At 38.4% G+C, this 21755-nt stretch overlaps 1 protein-coding gene across 4 annotated transcripts; it reads right to left on the reverse strand.

Annotated features, from left to right (window-relative positions):
- Positions 1–1565: 1565 nt before the first annotated feature.
- LOC131217144 (uncharacterized) lies at positions 1566–18431 on the reverse strand. Of its 4 annotated transcripts, XM_058211926.1 has the most exons (9): positions 15227–18426; positions 15038–15139; positions 14773–14925; positions 13915–14078; positions 13469–13616; positions 6541–6663; positions 6316–6403; positions 2199–2705; positions 1566–1875 (listed from the first exon to the last, which is right to left on the reverse strand). In XM_058211926.1, exons 1-8 carry the CDS (start codon positions 17786–17788, stop codon positions 2539–2541), a joined length of 3507 nt encoding a protein of 1168 aa, XP_058067909.1. In that variant the 5' UTR covers positions 17789–18426; the 3' UTR covers positions 1566–1875; positions 2199–2538. The 4 variants fall into 4 exon arrangements, with proteins under 4 accessions (XP_058067909.1, XP_058067911.1, XP_058067910.1 ...); XM_058211928.1 differs by lacking the exons at positions 1566–1875; positions 6316–6403 and having other exon boundaries at positions 2549–2705; positions 15227–18429; XM_058211927.1 differs by lacking the exons at positions 1566–1875; positions 2199–2705 and having other exon boundaries at positions 6509–6663; positions 15227–18429.
- Positions 18432–21755: the final 3324 nt, after the last annotated feature.

Genomic DNA, 21755 nt, shown 5'->3' on the forward strand with positions numbered 1-21755 from the left:
CAATGCAAGTGGTTTGAGGGTGATTATGGGTTAGTCTCCCTTTAAAATGGGGCAGGGACACCCTGTCGTCATTTAAAAAAAAAAAGTGGGAGAGATGGTGGTGCCTCTTGGTTCAAGATTCATAAAGAAATCAACCCATGCAATTATATATATATATATATAGAGAGAGAGAGAGAGAGAGAGAGAGAGAGAGAGAGGCTTTGGTTAAGCTCCCTGGGGGAAGGCCTCTGGTAAATGTCCACAGAAGCAGATACTAAGAAAGATCTGATTCTCTCATGGTATGGCAGACGAGGGGAAAGAGTTGTGAAATAAATTGAGCGAGAAACAACTGGAGGCCATTTTCAAAGCATTGGTATTCCTTCCCTAATTTAGAGGCTGAGTACTTTGATGAGGACGAGGATGCCAGCTTGATTCCTACACTTTTCACATTGTGGAAGTGTCAATGGTTCGGTGATACGAAGCTCACACATGGTCCATGGACCACAATCTCCTTCTGAGTTTGAAGATCTTAGGTATGGAAACCTTGGCCTTTCATTGGCTCAATAGGAACTGTTGCTGGATATTGCTTTTAGCCAAAAAAAATTTGTTATTGATTAGGTTTTTTAAACTTGTAAGATATCTGAGACGCAGATCATTGACACCGGTGGGCCAATAATATGAACGCTTTTGATAACTAATTGATGTACCCATTGCACTGCATTATACAGCAAGTTTAACATGTGTGGTTGCATCTGGATTGTCCAACACTTGGAATTTGACATGCTTGTGTAAGATCTCTTCATATTTTGTGGTTCTCCCAGCTGAAAGCCCATCGACAACCATACTGACCGTTAAATACCATGGTAGCTTTTGGGTTATGGCTCCACCCCCCAGCAGTCCAATGCAGATTAACAGTCTGGATGTTATGCTGTCACATGTATTAGGGTGCTTAATAATTTAGATTTTTCTTTTAGTAGGAAACGGAAATTATAGGAAGCAGTTCGAAAGCTGCAACGTCAGATATTATATGGTCCCTATCTGAATTTCCATGAGCCGAATGGCCCGCCTAATTGGGCGACTAAGATCTCTCATTGCCATTTCCAAATTAAAGTTGGGGCCATACAATGTCACTTTTATCTGGTGACAAAACATTGGGAAGAAATGCCAAGCTCAAAACTGCTTTTTTGGAAAAAGCCAATTCAACACCTGCAGCTAGTCGTCAGCTTATCCTACTATTACCTCTTTTAGAGGGGGGAAAATGCTTTTGCACAGAAAACTCGTGGAAAATCCAAGGTGGACGAAAGTATTTTCCATGGCTAAATGATAAAAGACATGGGAATCCCCAACGATCTGCCCATTTGGTGGATGGAACCCAGCAGGGGAAACCGGAAACTCACCAAATGAGGTCTCTACCCAACACATGCAAACCCCAGTTTCGAGGTACACCCCCAAAAAGAAGGCTCTAAGCATTGCAATATCAAGCCAGCAAAAACACACAAATGGGTGCAATAGCTAACCATTTCGGTTAACTACATACTTGCAAAATTCATGGCATGGAGAATCTGATAAGCAGAGACGATCAAGCATAAAAAATTTGAGGGATGGGTTTCTACCTATAATATATTCTTTTATTTCTTCTCTAACATTATACATCTGCCTGAATATCTATATAACATATGTAAAAATAATATAACAAAATTTCCGGTCCCAAGGTTTAATCCACATATGGGCAGAACATAGTAATAAAACAAAATTTATTTACATCCTTGCATGCCACCAATTCCACTTGGAAAAAAGAAAAAAGAAAAAAACCCCACATCATACTCTGCATTCCAGTAGCTGCCATAGATCTATACAAAATGCTCTCTTATCCACATCCAAAAATAATGTGTGATCCTGCAAAAACAACTCCCTCTTCAATCAATGCAAGATAACAGATATAAATGTCGTGCAATAAAGTCAAGAAAGGAATTCTATTTGTATGCACGGCAGACGTGTGCGAGATATGCGACACTCATCCAGTGGTCTAAATCACAAAGGTTATGGTCAGCAGTCATTCTTCTTTGGCCCTCAAATCAAAGGGATTAGGATCATCCGAACGGCCCGGCACTTGGGCCACAACCCATCTCAAACACATCTGCCTTGCATCCCAATGCAACATGTGCAGTCAGTCAGTGTAAAAACAGCATTCCTGGTAAAGATACTGTGAAACAACTCACATTTTGATCAAGCCTTCCTGTGTCCTGGTTTGGTGTCTTCCACAGTACATTCCAATACGGATGCATATAGTCACTCTCTATGAAGAACAAATACCACGTATAGCAGAACTATAAAAGGTTCAATGGTGTGCCTAACAAAGGCAGCAGCACATTCCTTGCATTGACCTGTATCTATCTAATTTTTTCCCCCCTGAAGCAGCAACACCCTATGTTTTTTTTTTTTTGGTTTTTTTTTGTTTTTTTTTTTGGTTTTCCTTTTCTCGACTATAAGGAAGATATACATAGTGAGAAAAACAAAACTACACGCTTCAGAATAGGCATTATATGCAAGCAGAACCCATCACTTGACATTTATTGCTGCAGCCATCTTCCTCAGTGTCTGAGAAATTTCCGAGAATGATGGTCGCTCCCCCGGATCAGAAGACCAACAGCTTTCCATCAAAGATTTCCATTCTGGATCGCACCATGATGGAACTTGTGGACGCAATGTGTTGTTCACAATGCCCCCTGCAAAAAACAACCGATGATTAGAAGGGCCTTCTCATTATTTCATAGAGGGATTAAATATCTGCCTCATTGTAGTATGTATGTGTGTGTGTGTATGTATATATATATATATATATATATAACAACAAGCTCATCAGTCAAATATGCGAGCATATCGTTGTTCTACCATCAAACAAGCACATGCCTCACCCCATAAAGAGTTCTACCATCTTTTATTATTATTATTATTTGATTTATGGATGTCAATATTTATCAAATGAAGGGGAAAAAGGCATCAAACTGAGAGAAAAGAATCGCTAATTGGAAAGAAGCAATCTCATCACACTCACTTGCTAGAGAACCCGTAACTGTGTGCATTAGCTTTTACTATGGATATCAATATGTCTAACCTAGAAGTTATATCACAAATCCTGTTAATGAGGGAAAAAGTGGGATGTGTGATTAAATCTGGGTTTCAGCTAGGTACTAGTCAGTCAATTTTAGGATAGTTGTCTGGCCGGCAGGCTGTTGTTGTTGTCTTTCAAGTTATGTTCTGTCTTTTTGTGTCGTGAGGAGTGTTGTATTTTTTTTTTCTTTTTATTTTTTTCTTTCTTCCATTTTTAATAATATATTCCCATCCAATTCATCGAAAGAAAACAGCAACTGCAAAGTTCTTCCCAATGACCAAGGCAAGCTTCAGGACTAGTATTTCACATGCTAGCCCACCTGGAGGAATGAGGGCAGTCAAGGATAAGGTACTCAGATTAAATCAAAGTTAGGTCCACAAGTCAATGATATGCATGGAAGGTAACCCTTTCAATTAGATGAGATGGTTTAAGGGTGGTTCACTGCCTTGTAGGGCTGCCAACAGGTCGGGTTCAGGTTGGGTCCTAGTGTACCCATAACTGGACCCACCTAAGGAAGTCGTCTTCGTGTCCTTCTGGTTCCGGGTCCAGGCACCACATTTGGGAACCAGATCGAATTCAATCAGATCACAGGTATCCCTTGGGCCTGACCTTAACTGTCAGCAGATCGGGTTTCATCTAGGTTGTTATATGCGACTGCAGAGAACAAGAGAAGATGGCAAAAGGGAAGAACTAGAAGAGGCAAAAAGTCAGAGAGAATTTAATACTCTGTAAAAGTAGAGGTTGAAACACAGGCTATCAGAAATTGCGTATGTGTCACAGACTCGCACATTAACTCACATTAAACCATCCAAATTGAAGGACCTAAACATGGACAGGTCACTATCTTAAAATGAGATTGATTGAGCAATCATTAGTTCCAATTAAAGGAATTCTTTTTTGCTTAAAATGGACCATTAAGTGCTCTAAGCTTCCAGTCTTCCACTAAATGTCCGCTAACCACCCAAATAAAAAATCACATCTTTGTAAATTTTGTTCTATGAGCTGTGTAAAAAGGGGGCCACTATTTGGACAGTTTGGTTTGTGTCATATGTATGCTACTTGGAAAATTTCTTAGCATGTGAGTATCGATCACCACTCTACTAGAGTATGAACCTTTTTCCCTTAGGGTTTAGGCTAAGGCTCCTACATTAATTCACAAAGGGTGGGGTCTCATCCTCCTGAAAAAAACATGGCACTCATGTACATCTATCTAGAATGCTAAACCATCCGGATTATGAGACACTGTAAATGGAGCACATCTCTAAAATCATACTAATCAAGCAATCCTAACCATCGACTAGAACGCTATCAAATGGATTGGTTAAAAGTAAAATGGTGAATCTTCCAAGTTCTTAACAGAAAAATCAGATGTCTATTGTCATCTTATCAGTAACATTTTACTTGTGCTGCATGCACAATTAGCTAAACGATTGGACGGTCTGGATTTCCACTGCAACTATGACAATCAAAAAGTTGCCTCTTCTAAAACAGTGGCAAATTACTACAAGTCTAGCAATCTGAAGTGTCACCATGTTCACTGTGTAGAGAGTCCAGATAGCAAATAATATCAACGTGTCAAACATGTGGTGCGTCCAACATGTTCAATTGATTATTATCTCCATGAGGAGCATATAAGGCAAAAATCAGGCTGATTATGTAGATCAAATAATAAAAAACAATGTCCAGCCACCAGTCTGATAAAACCGACAGGTGTGGCCTACTGATGATTGAATCTATCTTCTTCTTCTTTTTGAAAGATGAGATAATTTATTGGCAAGGGCAGAAAAAACCAACCAGAAACAAGATTGAATCTTTCTTATTTTTTGTGCTAGGTAATTTAGATGGAAAGCCAAACCCATTGGATGTGTTTGATGCCATACAGACATGACAACCTTGCTATTCTGAGCCAGTTGAGCTGTAACATATTGGTCCAACTAGTTGCATAAACGACCTCGTTGATAATAGTGAACTTTGTAAGGCCCACATAAATGTACTAGAGAGACATCTAAATATTACCCATGTGCCAAGTGGCACATACACGCACAAGATCCAATTCTTCACACCATTAGATGGGTCCCATGATTCACATGTTCACATGCTGTTCTAAAAATATTTGGCTTGTCCACATTATATGAGCTATAGTTTACAAAATACATGGATGGACGAAAAAATTAACCAATCTTCTAACATCAAGGTCAGTTTGATCAGTGGATTGGCTTGATGTTTAGGCACATGCATCTACACAGCAAGGACAACACAGTGGATGGCTTGGATATCGGTAAATTTAGCCACGTTGGAACAGGCAGTTGTGTGTAAATGACATTAGTATACAGCATGCAGGCTAAGCAAAACAGTATTATAATATTATTCTACTCTGACCAAATCACTAGCATCTGCGTCTCTCATTTCTCTCCCCATTTGCCCAACCTTCCTGTAATCCCTATGAATTTCCCCTTTCACCAAGAAAATTCCCAAATCGGGATCCCATCTCAGCCATCAATCATCGATCACCATCATCAAAGAATTAATTTATTCAAATGGCAAGCAACGTGACACGCCATGCCCATCTTCATCCTATATATATATATATATATATATATATATAGCGAGAGAGAGAGAGAGAGAGAGAGAGAGAGAGAGAGAGAGAGAGAGTGGAATGGCATAACAGGATTCGTATAGCAGACCCCAAATAGTCAGGATAAGCACAGTATAAATATTAATCAGGTATGAACTAGTCAGAGGTGCTCGACAGAAACCCGACCCCAGTTCTTGAACGTCCAAAATTTGGACACATGCCCATTTAAACCAGGTCGGATCCCTCGGGTTCCCCCAGATCCGGGTACCCATTGACAGCCAGACCTTGACTATTAAACTCCAGATTTCAGCAGTTCATTCCACTTTGTTTCTTTAAGGGCCAAATACGTAATTTGCTTCATGGAGAATTACATGGCTTTGCTAAATTTGTATGCATAAAAATGGCCTGGCACATAATGCCTCCTGTTGAACTCCTTGTAAAATCTACTTTCACTTAAATCAAAGAAGAAAAAAGTAAAACCAAGGACAAATCATTATTCACGTCAATAAAATAACTAGCCATACATTTAAATGCAAAGATGTCAGAGATTAGAAGAAAGCTCTAAGGATAGTTAATTATCAATAGGGGATCTCTTTACGCAAAACAAGAGGAAAATTATGAAACCACATATTAGCAACATTAAGCATACCGATTATGGAAGCACAATGCATTTCTGCATAAGGCTCCTCTCCAGTAAGCAGTTCCCACATAACTATACCAAAAGAATAAACATCGATCTACACCAAGAAAAAGGAAGAAAAAAAAAAATCAGTATGCCCACATAGCCAACAATTATAGAGACAGATCATGATAAGCAGGTTATAAATCGCAAATGAACTTACTAGTTTAAAATTCACATTTAGGATGATCTTACTTTTTCAGTTACCATGTTGCTTTTCCCACTAAGAAGCTCAGGTGCCATCCATGGTAAAGTTCCACGAACACCTCCAGACACTAACGTGTGTTGCTTTACCTTTGATAAGCCCAAATCACCAATCTGAATGGAAATAAGAATGATGTAGAAGTTACTACGGACAGAACAATACCTCTCAATCAACAGCGTACTAGGAGTGTTAAACATGGTCTTAAATATCGAAATTGTAACGCCCCCAATTTTTTGTTAATAAAATTTAATTTTAAAATTTTAAGTCTTAAATTTTGAGTGGGAAAGAGATCTACCAATCTCATCATCCTTCCTCTTATCTCTCGTTATACAAAATTTTCCTCGTATCTCGTAGTTTCCCAACGAACCTTCTTTCTTAAAAAGGGAGCGTAAGAGAGCGAGAGTTCTAACAAAACTAAAAGAACGAAAGAAAAACTCATGGGGGAAAAAAAAAACACGAAAGGGAAAGTGGAAAGGAAGATTTTTGGAATTCACTTATTCAGGTTAGTATTTTTTTTCTTTATTTTATTTATGCAATAGTTAATTTGGTATGATCTACACATTGAATGGATTGGATCAATCAAACATCCATTGTGTAAGTTTAATTCATTCATGTAAAAAGGTATGCGCATGGCTTTAAGACTAAAGTATAAACATGAGATTTTAAGGTATGCGCATGGCTTCAAGGCTAATGTGTAGAATGTGAGATTTTTCCATGATGGACGGCGATCAATACGATCTGTACTGTTCATGGGTGTTATAAGACTTAATTATTTAACATTTTTAAGAATTAGACCAATTCTTTGAAGAATTAGACCAATTCTATACCTTAGTGGACCTTACTGATCATATATCTACCAATTTTCTTCCTTAATTTAATGAAATTGAATAAATATCGGAAGAATAATTCTTTGCGCAAGATACAACTTGGCTTAGAAAATTATATGACATAATTTGAAATGTGTGATTAAATCATCACCATTCATTAGTTCCTTGAGATTAAAATAAATTAAAATCTTAAATTCTAGACCGATCAAACCATTGGATGGGTAACATCGATCTGAATAAATGATAGATAATAAATCATACGTTTTATTCATTATGTGTAATCGTAAGATTAAAGAAAATTCTTATTTATGTGATTTTAGGAAGTCCTAATTCAATTCAAACCGTTAGTTCACGGAATCATCTCCACCACATCAAGGTGAGTGATCTCGATGTGTTTCCCATCCATCAAGTTAAAATAGATGGATTGTTTAATATGTTGTATGCTCACCCTGATATAATTGTCATGTACTTTTAATTGATTTAGATGAATGTCTGATTTCTATATTAATAATGATATGATTTGATTAATGTGTTAGACTATGTTGATTCAAATGTGATAATCGAAATAATCTATGCAATACATGATTCATGATTACTTGGTGCATCTATCAATTGCATGCACAATACATGTTGAATTCCTGGGGGACCTCCCTGAATGATATATCCTGGTAGAATCGTTACCAAAAGCCCACTATACTAGTGGAAGCCTACTCAAGGAGTAGATACGGGCCTTGCCTATGCCTACCAAATGGTAGAAGCCTGCCAAGGGGCAGATACGGGTTGACGGGTTTCCAACTCAAGCAAGTGGACAAATTCCCACTTGATGCATTGATGCATTGCATTTGCATTTTTTTTTAAAATTATATTGTGTATGATTATGATTATTGGCATTCTATTATAATTTGATGTAAAGAACCATGTCAGGAATTCTCACTAAGCCCGGCCAGCTTACCCTTTTTATTGATGGAAAGACTGTACAGATGTGAATGATGGTGAGCCGGTGGCTCAAGAACAAGAATACGTGGTCGAGCTGGAAAAGGGCTTAAGGGACACGTGGCCCTACTTGACAGAGGAAGAAGTTGCTACCTTAGACTAGTCATAATATTTTTACTTTAATTATATTTGATTTTCTTATATTGTTAATTAATTCTTTTAAGTTGTTGGACATATTTATTTCATTCATAAGATCCCGAATGGAAGGATACTTAACTATGTTTATAATTGATTATTTGAATGGATAGTCATTTCTTATTTATGAGATATTGCTGAGAATGGATGGAACGTAGATCTACGGTAGAGATAGTAAGTAAATGAATAATCGTATAATGATGCAGTTAGTACACTTTGTGTACGACTTACGACTCGAAACTCGGGTCTGAAGGTGCACACTCTGTACTCGAATGTCGAGGCGTAACAAAATGATATCAGAAAGAGGCCTTTTCTAAAACCTAGAGTGACCTGTAGGTTATGTATCCCTCTAAATTCCATAAATTGTAGACCCTTGAAATTAAAAACACTTCATTAGGATTTTCATTTTGATTGATGTATGGATTGATGAACATAGAGACCCAAAACTAAGTTCCTATTAATTTTTTTGAAATGTAGAAATAAAAATTTAGATTCCATGCACTCTTATTTGAATATAATTTAGAATAAGATGGATTAATATAACGAAAATGAATTTTAAAGATATTTAATCCATAAAATTCTGCTGGACAACAATGGGCAGTAAGAATTACCCAACTTGTAAAATTCATAACTATAAAAGTACTATACCGATTGGGGCGATTCAAAAGCCTGATCGAAGATAGACAAATCTAAATTAAGATAAAAATAATAATAAAATTCAAATCTCAGAGTCACTATACTAATTCAGTGAGTTAGTATAGGCTGGTCGAAATTCATCAAATTCTTGACAAGTCTGACTGCAGGAATTTTAAAAATTTTTGTGGTTAGAATTTTTAGCTCAGATTTCACAGAGACATATATTAAACTTATAATAAGATCTCCAGAAAAATTATTACCTAATCTGAAATTTCAAAGTGGAAGAAAATGTGATAGAAATAACAATCATTAAACCAAAAATCAATTTGTTCAAACTTGTTTTCTATCGATTTAATTAATAGAGTTTTATTACCTTTGGTTAAATTAATATTTTTATTTGAACTACTTTATAATATATATATATATATATATATATATATATATATTAAGAGACAAATAAAATAAAATAAAGGTTATAATTTCTACTAAATTTAAAAAATTCTTTCTTATAGGATCATAAGCCCATAATTAGCATTTTTTTTTTTTTTAACTTTCAAAAGAGAGAGAGAGAGAGAGAGAGAGAGAGGAAAAATTAAATCTTAAACTTACTAAGACTTACTTTTAGGTCTAGAAAAATATCTTTCCCAAATTTCAAGTTCCGGGGAAGGTATTTCTAAATTCTAACAATTTTTTTTTACATTGTCGATTGAAAATCTGGACCGATTTAGTGTCCCTGATCAAACCCAATCAAATTGTTATTTAAAAATTTTCAAATTTTTTCTGAGAGTTGTGCACATATTGCTGGATAGCTGTATAAAATTTTACGATAATCTGAGTTGTAAATAAATTATGAAAATTTAAATAGTAGGCTATAAATGATGGAAATGGCTACTGGACAGCATGATTTTTCTCCCTTAATAGTGATGAAAACCCAATTAAATATAATTATATTGATCTAAAATTTTTTATAAAAATCTATCAGATAGTCAGTGACCTATTCTCCAAATTTCAGATCATTCTGATATGTAGTTTGGAAGTTAAAATTCTGGAAATGATGATGTGTCTATTAAATCCAAATTTGAAATTTTTCTTTAGTCACGTTGAAAGATGCGACACTTTAATCTTTAATCATTGTGACGTATGAAACTTAGAAACCCAACCTATGATCTTTGATTAACGGTTTTAACTTGATTTTGGAAACTCATAAGTAATTAAGTACGGTACCAATTGAGGTGATTCAAATGTCATATCGTAGACTGATAAATCGAGTTTAAAAGTTTAAAATAATAATAATAATAATATATAACTAAATAATCATAAATGTTCAATACTAAATTTAGTTTCTTTTTAACTAATCGTTTGCTTCTAGACAACCCTCACTGTTCGAATATTCAAATCTTATGTAGACCAGTTTCTAACAAAAATTTTACATACTTAAAAATTCATTACAAAAAAAAAAAAAAAAAACTACGAGACCAATCCATTGTCTGTAACTATCAATAAAATTAGCGTGACTAGCGCCATTAGAATTTATAAAAATTAAAAAATAAAAATAAAAAAAATTTGAGATGCTAGTTTTCGAATTTCGAGGACGAGATTTTATTTAAGGGGGTAGAATGTAATGCCCCCAATTTTTTGTTAATAAAATTTAAATTTAAAATTTTAAGTCTTAAATTTTGAGTGGGAAAGAGATCCACCGATCTCATCATCCTTCCTCTTATCTCTCGTTATACAAAATTTTTCTCGTATCTCGTAGTTTCCCAACGAACTTTCTTTCTTAAAAAGGGAGCATAAGAGAACAAGAGTTCTATCAAAACTAAAAGAACTAAAGAAAAACTCGTTAAAAAAAAAAAAAAAAAACACGAAAGGGAAAGTGGAAAGGAAGATTTTTGGAATTCACTTATTCAGGTTAGTATTTTATTTATGCACTAGTTAATTTGGTATGATCTACACATTGGATGGATTGGATCAATCAAACATCCATTGTGTAGGTTTAATTCATTCATGTAAAAAGGTATATGCATGGCTTTAAGACTAAAGTATAAAACATGAAATTTTAAGGTATGCGCATGGCTTCAAGGCTAATGTGTAGAATGTGAGATTTTTCCATGATGCACAACGATCAATATGATCTATACTGTTCATGAGTGTTATAAGACTTAATTATTTAATATTTTTAAGAATCAAACCAATTCGACACCTTAGTGGACCGTACTGATCATATATCTACCAATTTTCTTCCTTAATCTAACGAAATTGAATAAATACCGGAAGAATAATTCTCTGCGCAAGATACAACTTGGCACAGAGAATTATATGACATAATTTGAAATGTGTGATTAAATCATCACCATTCATTAGTTCCTTAAGATGAAAATAAATTAAAATCTTAAATTCTAGACCGATCAGACCATTGGATGGGTAACATCGATCTGAATAAATGATAGGTAATAAATCATACGTTTTATTCATTATGTGTAATCGTAAGATTAAAGAAAATTCTTATTTATGTGATTTTAGGAAGCTTAATTCAATTCAAACCGTTGGTTCACAGAATCATCTCCACCACATCAAGGTGAGTGATCCCGATGTGTTTCTCATCCATCAAGTTAAAATAGATGGATTGTTTGATATGTTTTATGCTCACCCTAATATAATTGTCATGTACTCTTAATTGATTTAGATGAATGTCTGATTTCTATATTAATAATGATATAATTTGATTAATGTGTTAGACTATGTTGATTTAAATGTAATAATCGAAATAATTTATGCAATACATGATTCATAATTACTTGGTGCATCTATCAATTGCATGCACAACACTTGCTGAATTCCTGGGTGACCTCCCTGGATGGTATATCCTCATAGAATCGTTACCAGAAGCCCACTATACTAGTGGAAGCCTACTGAAGAAGTAGATGCAGGCCTTGCCTATGCCTATGAAATGGTAGAAGCCTGTCAGGGGCAAATGCAAGTTGACGAGTTTCCAACTCAAGCAAGTGAATGGATTCCCACTTGATGCATTAATGCATTGCATTTGTATTTTTTTTAAAAATTATATTGTATATGATTATTGACATTCTATTATAATTTGATGTAAAAAACTAAATCGGGAATTCTCACTAGGCCTGGCTAGCTTACCTTTTTTATTGATGGAAAAACCGTACAGATGTGAATGAGGGTGAGCCAGTGGCTCAAGAACAAGAATACGTAGTCGAATCGGAAAAGGACTTAAGGGACACATGGCCCTACTTGACAGAGGAAGAAGTTGCTGCCTTAGACTGGCCATGATATTTTTACTTTAATTATATTTGATTTTCTTAGATTGTTAATTAATTCTTTTAAGTTGTTGGACATATTTATTTCATTCATAAGATCCCGAATGGGAGGATCCCTAATTATGTTCATAATTGATTATTGGAATGGATGGTTGTTTCTTATTTATGAGATATTGCTGAGTATGGATAGAACGTAGATCTACGGTAGAGATAGTAGGTAGATGAACAATCGTATAATGAAATGAAGTTAGTACACTTCGTGTACGAGCCACGACTCGAAACTCGGGTCTGAGGGTGCACACTCAGTACTCGAAATTCGAGGCGTGACAAAAATACACCAAGTCAACTCGGTTTCATTCTTGAATGAGTTGAATTGGTTTCATCCTGACCTGGCCTGTTCCAGACAGTTCAGCCTTGTTTAGGTTTTAAGGTCCGAGACAAGACCAAAATGAGTGGCATACCCCAAGGTTCAGAACCATGCTATTAGATAACAAAAATGAGCCGCAATCAAGGTATTAAAAAATGGTTACATAACAGCCTTTATGTAATGGTAACAGTGGGAACCATTATGCATTACGAGGCTAATACAGGTTTTTTCAAAAAAAAAGAAGAAAAAAAAAGAAAAAAAAAAAAAAGGAAGCCAAAGCAGCCATTGCGAGGGCCGTTACGGCCCATATAGTAAAGGTAACAGCATGGCCGTAATGGCCATTACAGCCTGTATCGTAACGGAAACGGCCACCGTTACTGTTATTGAATGCCTTGGCTGCAATAAGGAGAAATAGTTGATTAAGTAATGAAGAAAGCTACTGAGCACACAGGTAACTTCATTGTCCACAATTTCTGACAATGGATAATTGTTCCAATATAGATCACACAGGAGTGTGACATTTCAAGAACAACTCAAGCAAGTCTAATGACATCCATCACCATTTAAAGACCAAATAGTCTAGAGGCAGTAAGAAACCAGAACAGGACTTGTTCCAAGGAACGCTCCAACAGCCAAGTCTAACCCCGCAAAAGTTAAGGCCCAAGTCAATGCAGCATACCTTGCAGATAGGCCGGTGAGGATCCCTCATATTTACTAACAGATTCTCACACTTCAGATCAAAATGAACAATATTTTTTCCGTGCAAATACTCCATCCCAAAGGAAACATCCATGGCTATAATGAGTCTCTTGCGACGATCGATAGTTCTGCTCAATAGCAAAATAACATTGGACAGATTAGAACTTTCACCTGAAAATACCTGAAAGCTCATCTCATAACAACCACTTTGTATCAGGCAAAAAATAAACGTATAGATTCTCACGAACGTGGGTCTCATTGCATGGCTCAGTGGTAGATGCATCGCATTTCAACACTGAGGTCATGGGTTCGAGTGCCCATGTGGAGTGTGTGTGAGTGGGTGTGGGTGTTCAAAAAAGAAAAAAAAAAAAGGAGAAGAAGATGCTCAGGAACATAACATATCAAACAACTCCCCAAATAATTAACCTGTCCTTCTTCTGTAGAAATTGTTTCAAAGAACCATTAACCATGAACTCCGTAACAGTTGCTAGAGTTCCATCAGGACCATCACGAACTATACCATAGAACGAAACAACATTTGGATGATGCAAAGAACTCAATATCAGAGCCTCTTTCCAGAAATCTGCAATCTATTGGATGAAAGAGACAAATAAAAATCAGCTTAAACTTTAGTGTGAAAGCAAAACTTAGAACTACAATTTTCACCAGACTTGAATTCAGAAAACCATAAGACCAATTAGTAGATATCAAACCCTCATATGACCGTGCTTGTAAGATTTTACCCTCAGGAGCAATATATAAAGAAGAAATGAGGAAATTGATGAATACCATTCAGATTTAAAATAAAAAATTAAAAACAAGTTTCCCAACTTGAAATACAACTGATATAAAAGACGCTTCATAACCAAATACAACTGAAACGTAACAATAACAGTTTCAGAGGAACAGAATGGAAAGAAATTCTATACTTCCTAACTGAATCTCTGTGGTAATTTTCCAAAATCATTTTTAGACTTTTAGCATCAAAACAAAGCCAACCCCAAATAGCTGAGATAAAGATTTTGCCGAAAACGAAGAGTATGATAACAAAATTAACAGAGTATCTTGCTTCTAAAATAAGTTAAAACTGTAAATTACTGCGTTTATACTAGATCTTACATAACATCTCAAGCCACAGTGATGGGACACTAAAGATTGACGAGATCATGAGTCATAACTCATAATAAAGGTAAAGTAATTGCTCTTTAAAAAGAGCATGTGTAGAATTTTTTTAATTTTTTTAAAGGTTAAAAAAATTAATAGTGGAAGAAATATGGGATCTACCAGACGTTCTCTCTCAGATGGCCTTCCAGCAAAGCAGCTTGCTTTTATTCTTTTTATCGCAACATCAGAACCTTTCCATTTACCATGAAAGACAGCACCATATGTACCAGAACCCAGCTCTCGGATCTCTTCCAAATCATCATTTTTTATTGTCTGCCAACAGAAGGGAAAAAAAGAAGAAGAAGAAGAAGAAGAAGAAGACATCAGAAATAGTGCTGGGGCTATGAGACGGCTGCACCATTTGAAATACTAAAAATACAGGTACCTGTAATCCTCTAGCCAAAGCTTCTTCCTCAGCCTTCGTTGGCTCAATCTTGGCAGTGTCCGGATGGTCATTATCAGAATCATGCTCCAACTCGATGTTGTTCTGCGGAACCGAAACAAAGGGAGAATGACTACCTAAATGAGAAAAACTATATCCGCATAGGGTGCCCAGCAGGACAACTATGCTTACCACAGGTTCTGATTCATGTACAGATGCTTCCTTCACATCTGGATGTTGTAGAACACCATCATCAACATTTGCTTGAGCTCTGGCTTTCACCTCCTCAGCACCTTCCAAGGCTGCTTTCTTTACTGAAGCAATCAACTCAGGTAAAAAACTCAAATACTGAGTGGAGAGTCTCCTGTGCTCTAATGCACCATGAGCATTAGAGTCGCTGATTTTTGTGGTATCACCGCCATCTTCAATAGGCTTGATGCCATTTAAATCAAACATCATCATTTGATTTTTATTTTGAGGAGGAATATTTTGAACATCAGGTTCCTTCACTGTTTCCACTTGTTTTGCTTCATAAGCCTCTCCAAAGATAGTTTTCTCCTCTGGTTTCACTGCTGCAGCGACATCAGTTGCACTCGTAGGACTGAGATAGTGGCCTGAAATGGTGGAACTAGTAGTTCTATCATCAACTAAAGTTGAAGATGAAGGCATCCGGAGCACAGGTGCTGCAGCAATTGCAAAGTCCAGTATCTCAGGTTGGCGCAGAACAGCTTCTGGAGCAAAGGAGTGCTGATTTTCCTGAAAAAGAATGTTTGAGTTCAGTTTGGGTGCATGGTCATGAAGATATTCTTGGGCAGCTGATCCATCAAAGCCAAATACTTTCTGTGAGGAACCTCCACAGTGCCCGACCCAAGGGTTTCGATCTTCCATCCCAACACGGCTGAGCCTTGGACTTCCCTCTTGTGCACCCCTAATGAACCCTGCATTAACTGTACCATTTGCCTGTGGTAGAATACCCGATGCTTCATATGATGGACCTCCACGAATAGGATTCTGCACCTGTCTCCGTAGAGCATGCATCTGCACAGACCCATGTGATCCTTGATAATGACTATCCATTCCATAAGCAGGAGGGAAATTCCCATACCGGATCCCAGAGTCTTCAAGAGGCTGGATGTGCATGTGATGTCCAGGTCCAGGTCCAGGTCCAGGTCCAACTGTTTGGTCATGAAATGCTTCGCTCCCCAGCTCTGCACCAGAATGGATATACCGAGGATCATCATGATTGATGCAGTTGGAAGACACTGAATGCCCATCATGCACGAAAGGAAAATTCATGTTCATGCCACTGCCATCTACCATGTAGTGCTCGTTGACCCTTCCACTAGCTCCGGATAGTTGCGTTCTGGGTTCCTCGGCCTGATGGTTCAGTTGGTGGTGTAGAACCCACCCTCTTTCGTGATTAAGGGATTCGTTATAGAAGGGACGATGCTCATTTTGCTCATTCGAGTAGACTCCAGGGTCCAATTTTGATTCTGGATTCAACATGTAAGCCTCCCTACTGGGGAAGCACTCGCCACACCGATTAGAGAATTGCACGAATTCATTCCCCGAGCTTGACTGTTCCATGTGGGGTTGTCCGTGCCTCCAGCGAGCATCAGGATATCGGGTCTCCAACAAAGCTTGGTTTTTCTGGAAAGCCATTCTGCAATGCTCGCAAATACTATTCCCGTCAAAGACGTTGTGAGAATGACTCAAATTACCAGGATACCCAGATTTTTCACTGGCAATTGCTCCAGGCGGCAGCCACATCACATTATCAACGAAAGCTGGTTGGTGATCATATGGTGGCTGATGATTCATCGGATGCCGGCCATATTCTTCCAACATCCTATCCATGCACTTATCATGTAAATCCCCGAAAGGCATACGGTAGCGTCTGGCTGAGGGCGAAGATGGAAATTCAGGAACAGGCCGTGGGTCATGGGCAGGATGGTGCCCGGCTGAATAGTAGGCGGGACTCCATGGAGCCTCCATCTCGTTGTATCTTTGAGTATGTGGTTGTGAGTGTTGCCCGGATGATGGATGAGGGACATTGATGTGGTGCAAGTTAAATGGCGGCAACTGAACCTCACAATTCATAGGGTTGTAGAACTGTTCGCCAGAGTGAATTTTTTCCAACTGCCCAGAGATCAAGCCATCAACCTGTTGCTTTCTAAAGTCAGAAGCAGTATCAGACATGCTGTTCAGTGCATCGACATACCTTCGCTCAGTTTCTCTTTCATCTGCATCGAAATGTGGAGAAACATCTTGATCAGGGTGCGAAAAGAGGAATATCCTGAGGCGGGTAAACCCATCGCCTGCTGCATCAAGCTTATCATACTCCTCCATCATGTTTGTGACATCATCATCATTCACAACCGATACCAGCGCGTCGAGGTCCTCATCAGGCTGCTGGTACTTTAGCAGCGCTGCAGCTTCAAAGAGCTCCCGCATCCTCGACATCAGCTCCTCATAGGTGACATCACGCGGCATGCTCACAATCCGGGTTTCGCCACCAACATACCGAAGCTTACCGTCGAGCGGGCGGGGCAGGATACTGCCTCCAAAGCTGCACAGGAACTTAACACGCGGGGTCTCGTCAGCAGCAGCAACACGCGGGGTCTCATCAGCAGCGGCGGTGTTTGTCGGTACAGGCGCAGCGGAGCCATCCATCGTGAACAGAGCCTGGGTTTGATCGACGGAAGTTTCAGACACTGAAAAGGATCGCACGCATCCGATCCCTTTATTACACATGAGGATCAAAACCAAAGGCTGTGCATCGACAGCCCAACCGAATCAACAAACCGAACACCCCCCAGCATCTCCCATCCCCAAACCACCACGAATTCCATTGCCACAAACAGGACCGAACGCATCCGATCCGCCGATCGGATATGCCAATCAAAATCGACAACCGACCATCAAAAAAACACCCAACGAGATTCACAAATCAAACCAGCACAACCTCCAGGACCGAATTCCAATCTCAAAACACAGATTCTGACTGTACTAATCAGACCTTGCAGAAACCCTAAAATCCGAAAACAAGCTCGAGCTGGAACGAGATCTGCTGCACAAGAACCTCTACAGATCAAAAACGAAGGAAACCCGCCTGCATATCCGTCTTCGATCGGACACGGTCGTGAGATCTGTAGAGAGAGCGACAGTCCGATCTGCAGATTGGGGAGAGAAACAGAAACCCTAGAAAATATAAAAGCAGCAGTTTCAGCTTCTTCTTCTTCTTCTTCTGGAGAATTATTCGTTATTAGAGAGAAATGGCGAGAGGGAGATGAGAAGAGAACGGTCTGGAAATGGAGAGGAATTGATTATTAGAGAGAGAGAGGGAATGGGGATGCTGCTGCTGATGATGATGATGATGATGATGATGGGATGGGATGGGATGAACGAGGAATGGAGGAGGCATCGTTCCGTCTCGCGGTTTCAAGATGCGCTGGGCCGCTGCCAGGTAGGGCTACACGTGGCAGCCACTGGTTAATCGAGAGGCGAATCTATTTATCTCTCTCCCATCGCTTTAATGACGTCAGCTACGATGGATGGGACCGGAAGAGTCGACAACTCCTGTGCGCGTACAACAAGCTAGCGTGTGGGGTCCACTATGTCGTATAAGTGAAATCCACTCCGTCCATCCGGTTATAACCATTTTTTAGACCGTATATACATAATAAATCCTATTAAAATTACGTACTGGCAAAAACAAATATAGGATGTAAAAATACTACCAAAATTGATAAGTTCATACGTTGTGGCCGGTATAAGATTTTCTATTAGGATCATTTTTATATATTCCATTTATTCTTGTGATTACAACTGGTTAACGGTTTTGATGAAATATAAAAACCATGGTGGACCAGCACGTAAACCTATGGTTGGAAACACATACAAAATGTTCCATATGGTGTGGTCGACAGGAGCTATAAATCGTGATAGAAAAAATTTCTTAATACTAAAATGAAGGATATAACCTGATAGACGGAGTGGATTTTGTGTATACAATATGGTGGGCCCTACAAACTTGGTTGTTTTACGCACTTCGTAAAACAGGTATCCTACAGGGTTCCAGTCTTGAGAGATGCGTTTACCAGTCGCGTCCCTCCCTAGCCATCTCTAAGCGCTTGAATGGAAACGCACCCACACGTAAAAGCAGGGAGTCTTGTGTGAAATCAGGGACGTTCATAATGTGATCCCATCTATTTATTTCAAGTTAGGTATGTTATTTTAGTTCTTGTGCTAGTTTTCTTTAACATCTTGGTACATGCGCCGCAGTTTACCGCTCCAACTGGTTGTATTTGATTAATCCTCTATATTCGAAGAAACGGACGGTTAATTTTCAATGTGAGTCATTTTCTCACCTGAACAGGACACATGAGGCGTAGAAATCATCTCTGAACGTACCAGATCGAGACGTACGTGTTTATTTCCCACTCGTGACGCGTTTGTGTTTGGCGCTTGAAGAAGTGTACATCATCGCAAAACGATGGCGGTCGGGAGGAATTATGCGAGGGAATCATATGGTCCTGGAATCCGAGAATACGCGAAGTGTACTCGGGTTTCGAGCTCCTACAAGTGGGGCCCTCATGTTAGTCGTCCACGTTCCAGACAGCTGGTCCGAAATAACCACATAGGTGGACCACGATCCAAGAATCTGGCTCGACCTTTTTCAGTAAAATGTTGAAAACTGGACTATTCTTATATTCAGTTCTCCATATTGCAACATTTTTGTAATCCTGAGAGTTTGGGAGGATGGCCCCACCAACCGTAGCAGTCTGGCCCTGGACCCACATTGTTCGAACTGAAAGCATGACTATGTGCAGGGGTGGCAGTGAATCAGGTTGGCCCGGGGGTCAACTAGACCTATACGAGTTTGAGCTAGATATATGGGTGGCTGGTTGGGCTGGGGTTAAACAAGTGGCCTATTTTAGGAAATGGATCAGTCAGGCTTGATTATGGATTTAAGATTCCACCGAGTATTCTAGTATCAAGTCGTGACTCAGCTGAGTTGCTGGTGAATTGGCCTGACTTCATCTGAGTCGGAGTGAACTAGATTGGTTGTTACAACTCAATTTGAGTTGACTCGAACAAGGTGAGTGGGACTCATCTGAATCTTAAAACACACGGTTTGAATCATAACCCTCATGTACCTCACCAATGGGCCGGAACAAATGACTTAACTCGATTGTCCCAAAACACCATTAAACAAATATATCAATAGAAAGTATAAGAAAGAAGAAAGATGGTCCCTAATGGAGAACTTTAGGCTCCCTCTCAATTCCCAACTTTCTTCATGATTTGCACATATGATTATTCTACTGTGATGTGTAGTCGGGTGATGAAGAGGAAGAAGATGGGAGACAAATATCAAAATGTTCATTATTCTTATGCATTAGTGTTCCCTTTGCATGCAATGTCTTTGACCTTAATCTCTTTGCATGTGGTCAAGGGTTTGAGTGCCCATAGGTGGTGAAATCCCACTAAGGTGTGAGTGTGTGGGGATGTGTGTGTGCGTGTGTTATAAAAAATAAAAAATAAAAATCTCTTTGCATGCAGTGCAAGGGATCTGGCGATTTTGTACACTATCACAAGACACTTGTAAGATGGTCCCTCGTGTTGATGAATTAAAGATTGGATAATCATATCCATTTGATGATAACCCGAAAAGAGAAAATAACCCAAAAAAAAAATAAAAATAGAAGTGTCAATTTGATCAAGTAGAATAAAGGAGACCAACAATTTGAAGATATTTTTAGCATCCCCAGCTCCCAGTGGGCAATTTCTTAAGCATTCAGACATATGTCCCACTCAACTATTGTTTGCAATAATCAGTTTCTAAAATTGAAAACCTCTCGAAAAATACAATATCAAAAAGAACCACCCAATGTACTAAGCTTTTTTTTAATAATATGATTAATTTTGTTAGCATGTTTGAACATATGGCACACTTGATTAGTAGATTGGGGAGTATTGGCTATTGGGTATGCACGTGCAATTAGGGCCTATTTAATTTTCAATTACATTGCAAATGGAGTGTAAATGAATAATAATGATTTCTCATACTTAATCGGAAGAGGGGGTTACGGGATAATTAGGCCCCCAAAATGCATAAATACATTGAAATTGGATCGAAATTGCACCTGTAAAATCTATGGGGGCCATCATCATGCATGTGTTTGATCCAACCCCATCCATCTATTTCACCTGCTCATTTTAGGGCATGAGACCAAAATGTGGGAGATCTAAAGCTCAAGTGGACTACAACGTAGGGAACAGGGGGAATTGAATGCCTCTAGGGCGCACAAGGATGTGGTACCTGTCATCCAACCTGTTCATAAGGTCACACATACACAGATGAAGGGTAAACACATATAAACTTGATCCAAAACTTTTTTGCCCCCCAAGAAGATTTGAACGGTGGGCGTTCAATTCCCCTTGTTTCTAATGGCGTGGTCCACTTGAGCTTTGGATTTGCCTTATATTTAGGCTCATGCTGCCAAGTGAGTAGGTAGAGAGGATGGATGTCATGGATCAAACACATACATAACATTGGGATCCTTAAATTTTAGGGTAAAGAAGTCTTCTTTCCTCAGTTTCAAGTAGTAGCATTCCAAACATGCTTGCATGTCAACATTAGGTGAAGGTTGTTGAAGATAATTACAAGTGTAAGTAATAATTACTCATTTACATCATTTCTACTCGGGTGGTAGAC

This window comes from Magnolia sinica, chromosome 10 (assembly GCF_029962835.1).
Source record: "Magnolia sinica isolate HGM2019 chromosome 10, MsV1, whole genome shotgun sequence".
Lineage (NCBI taxonomy): Eukaryota > Viridiplantae > Streptophyta > Magnoliopsida > Magnoliales > Magnoliaceae > Magnolia > Magnolia sinica.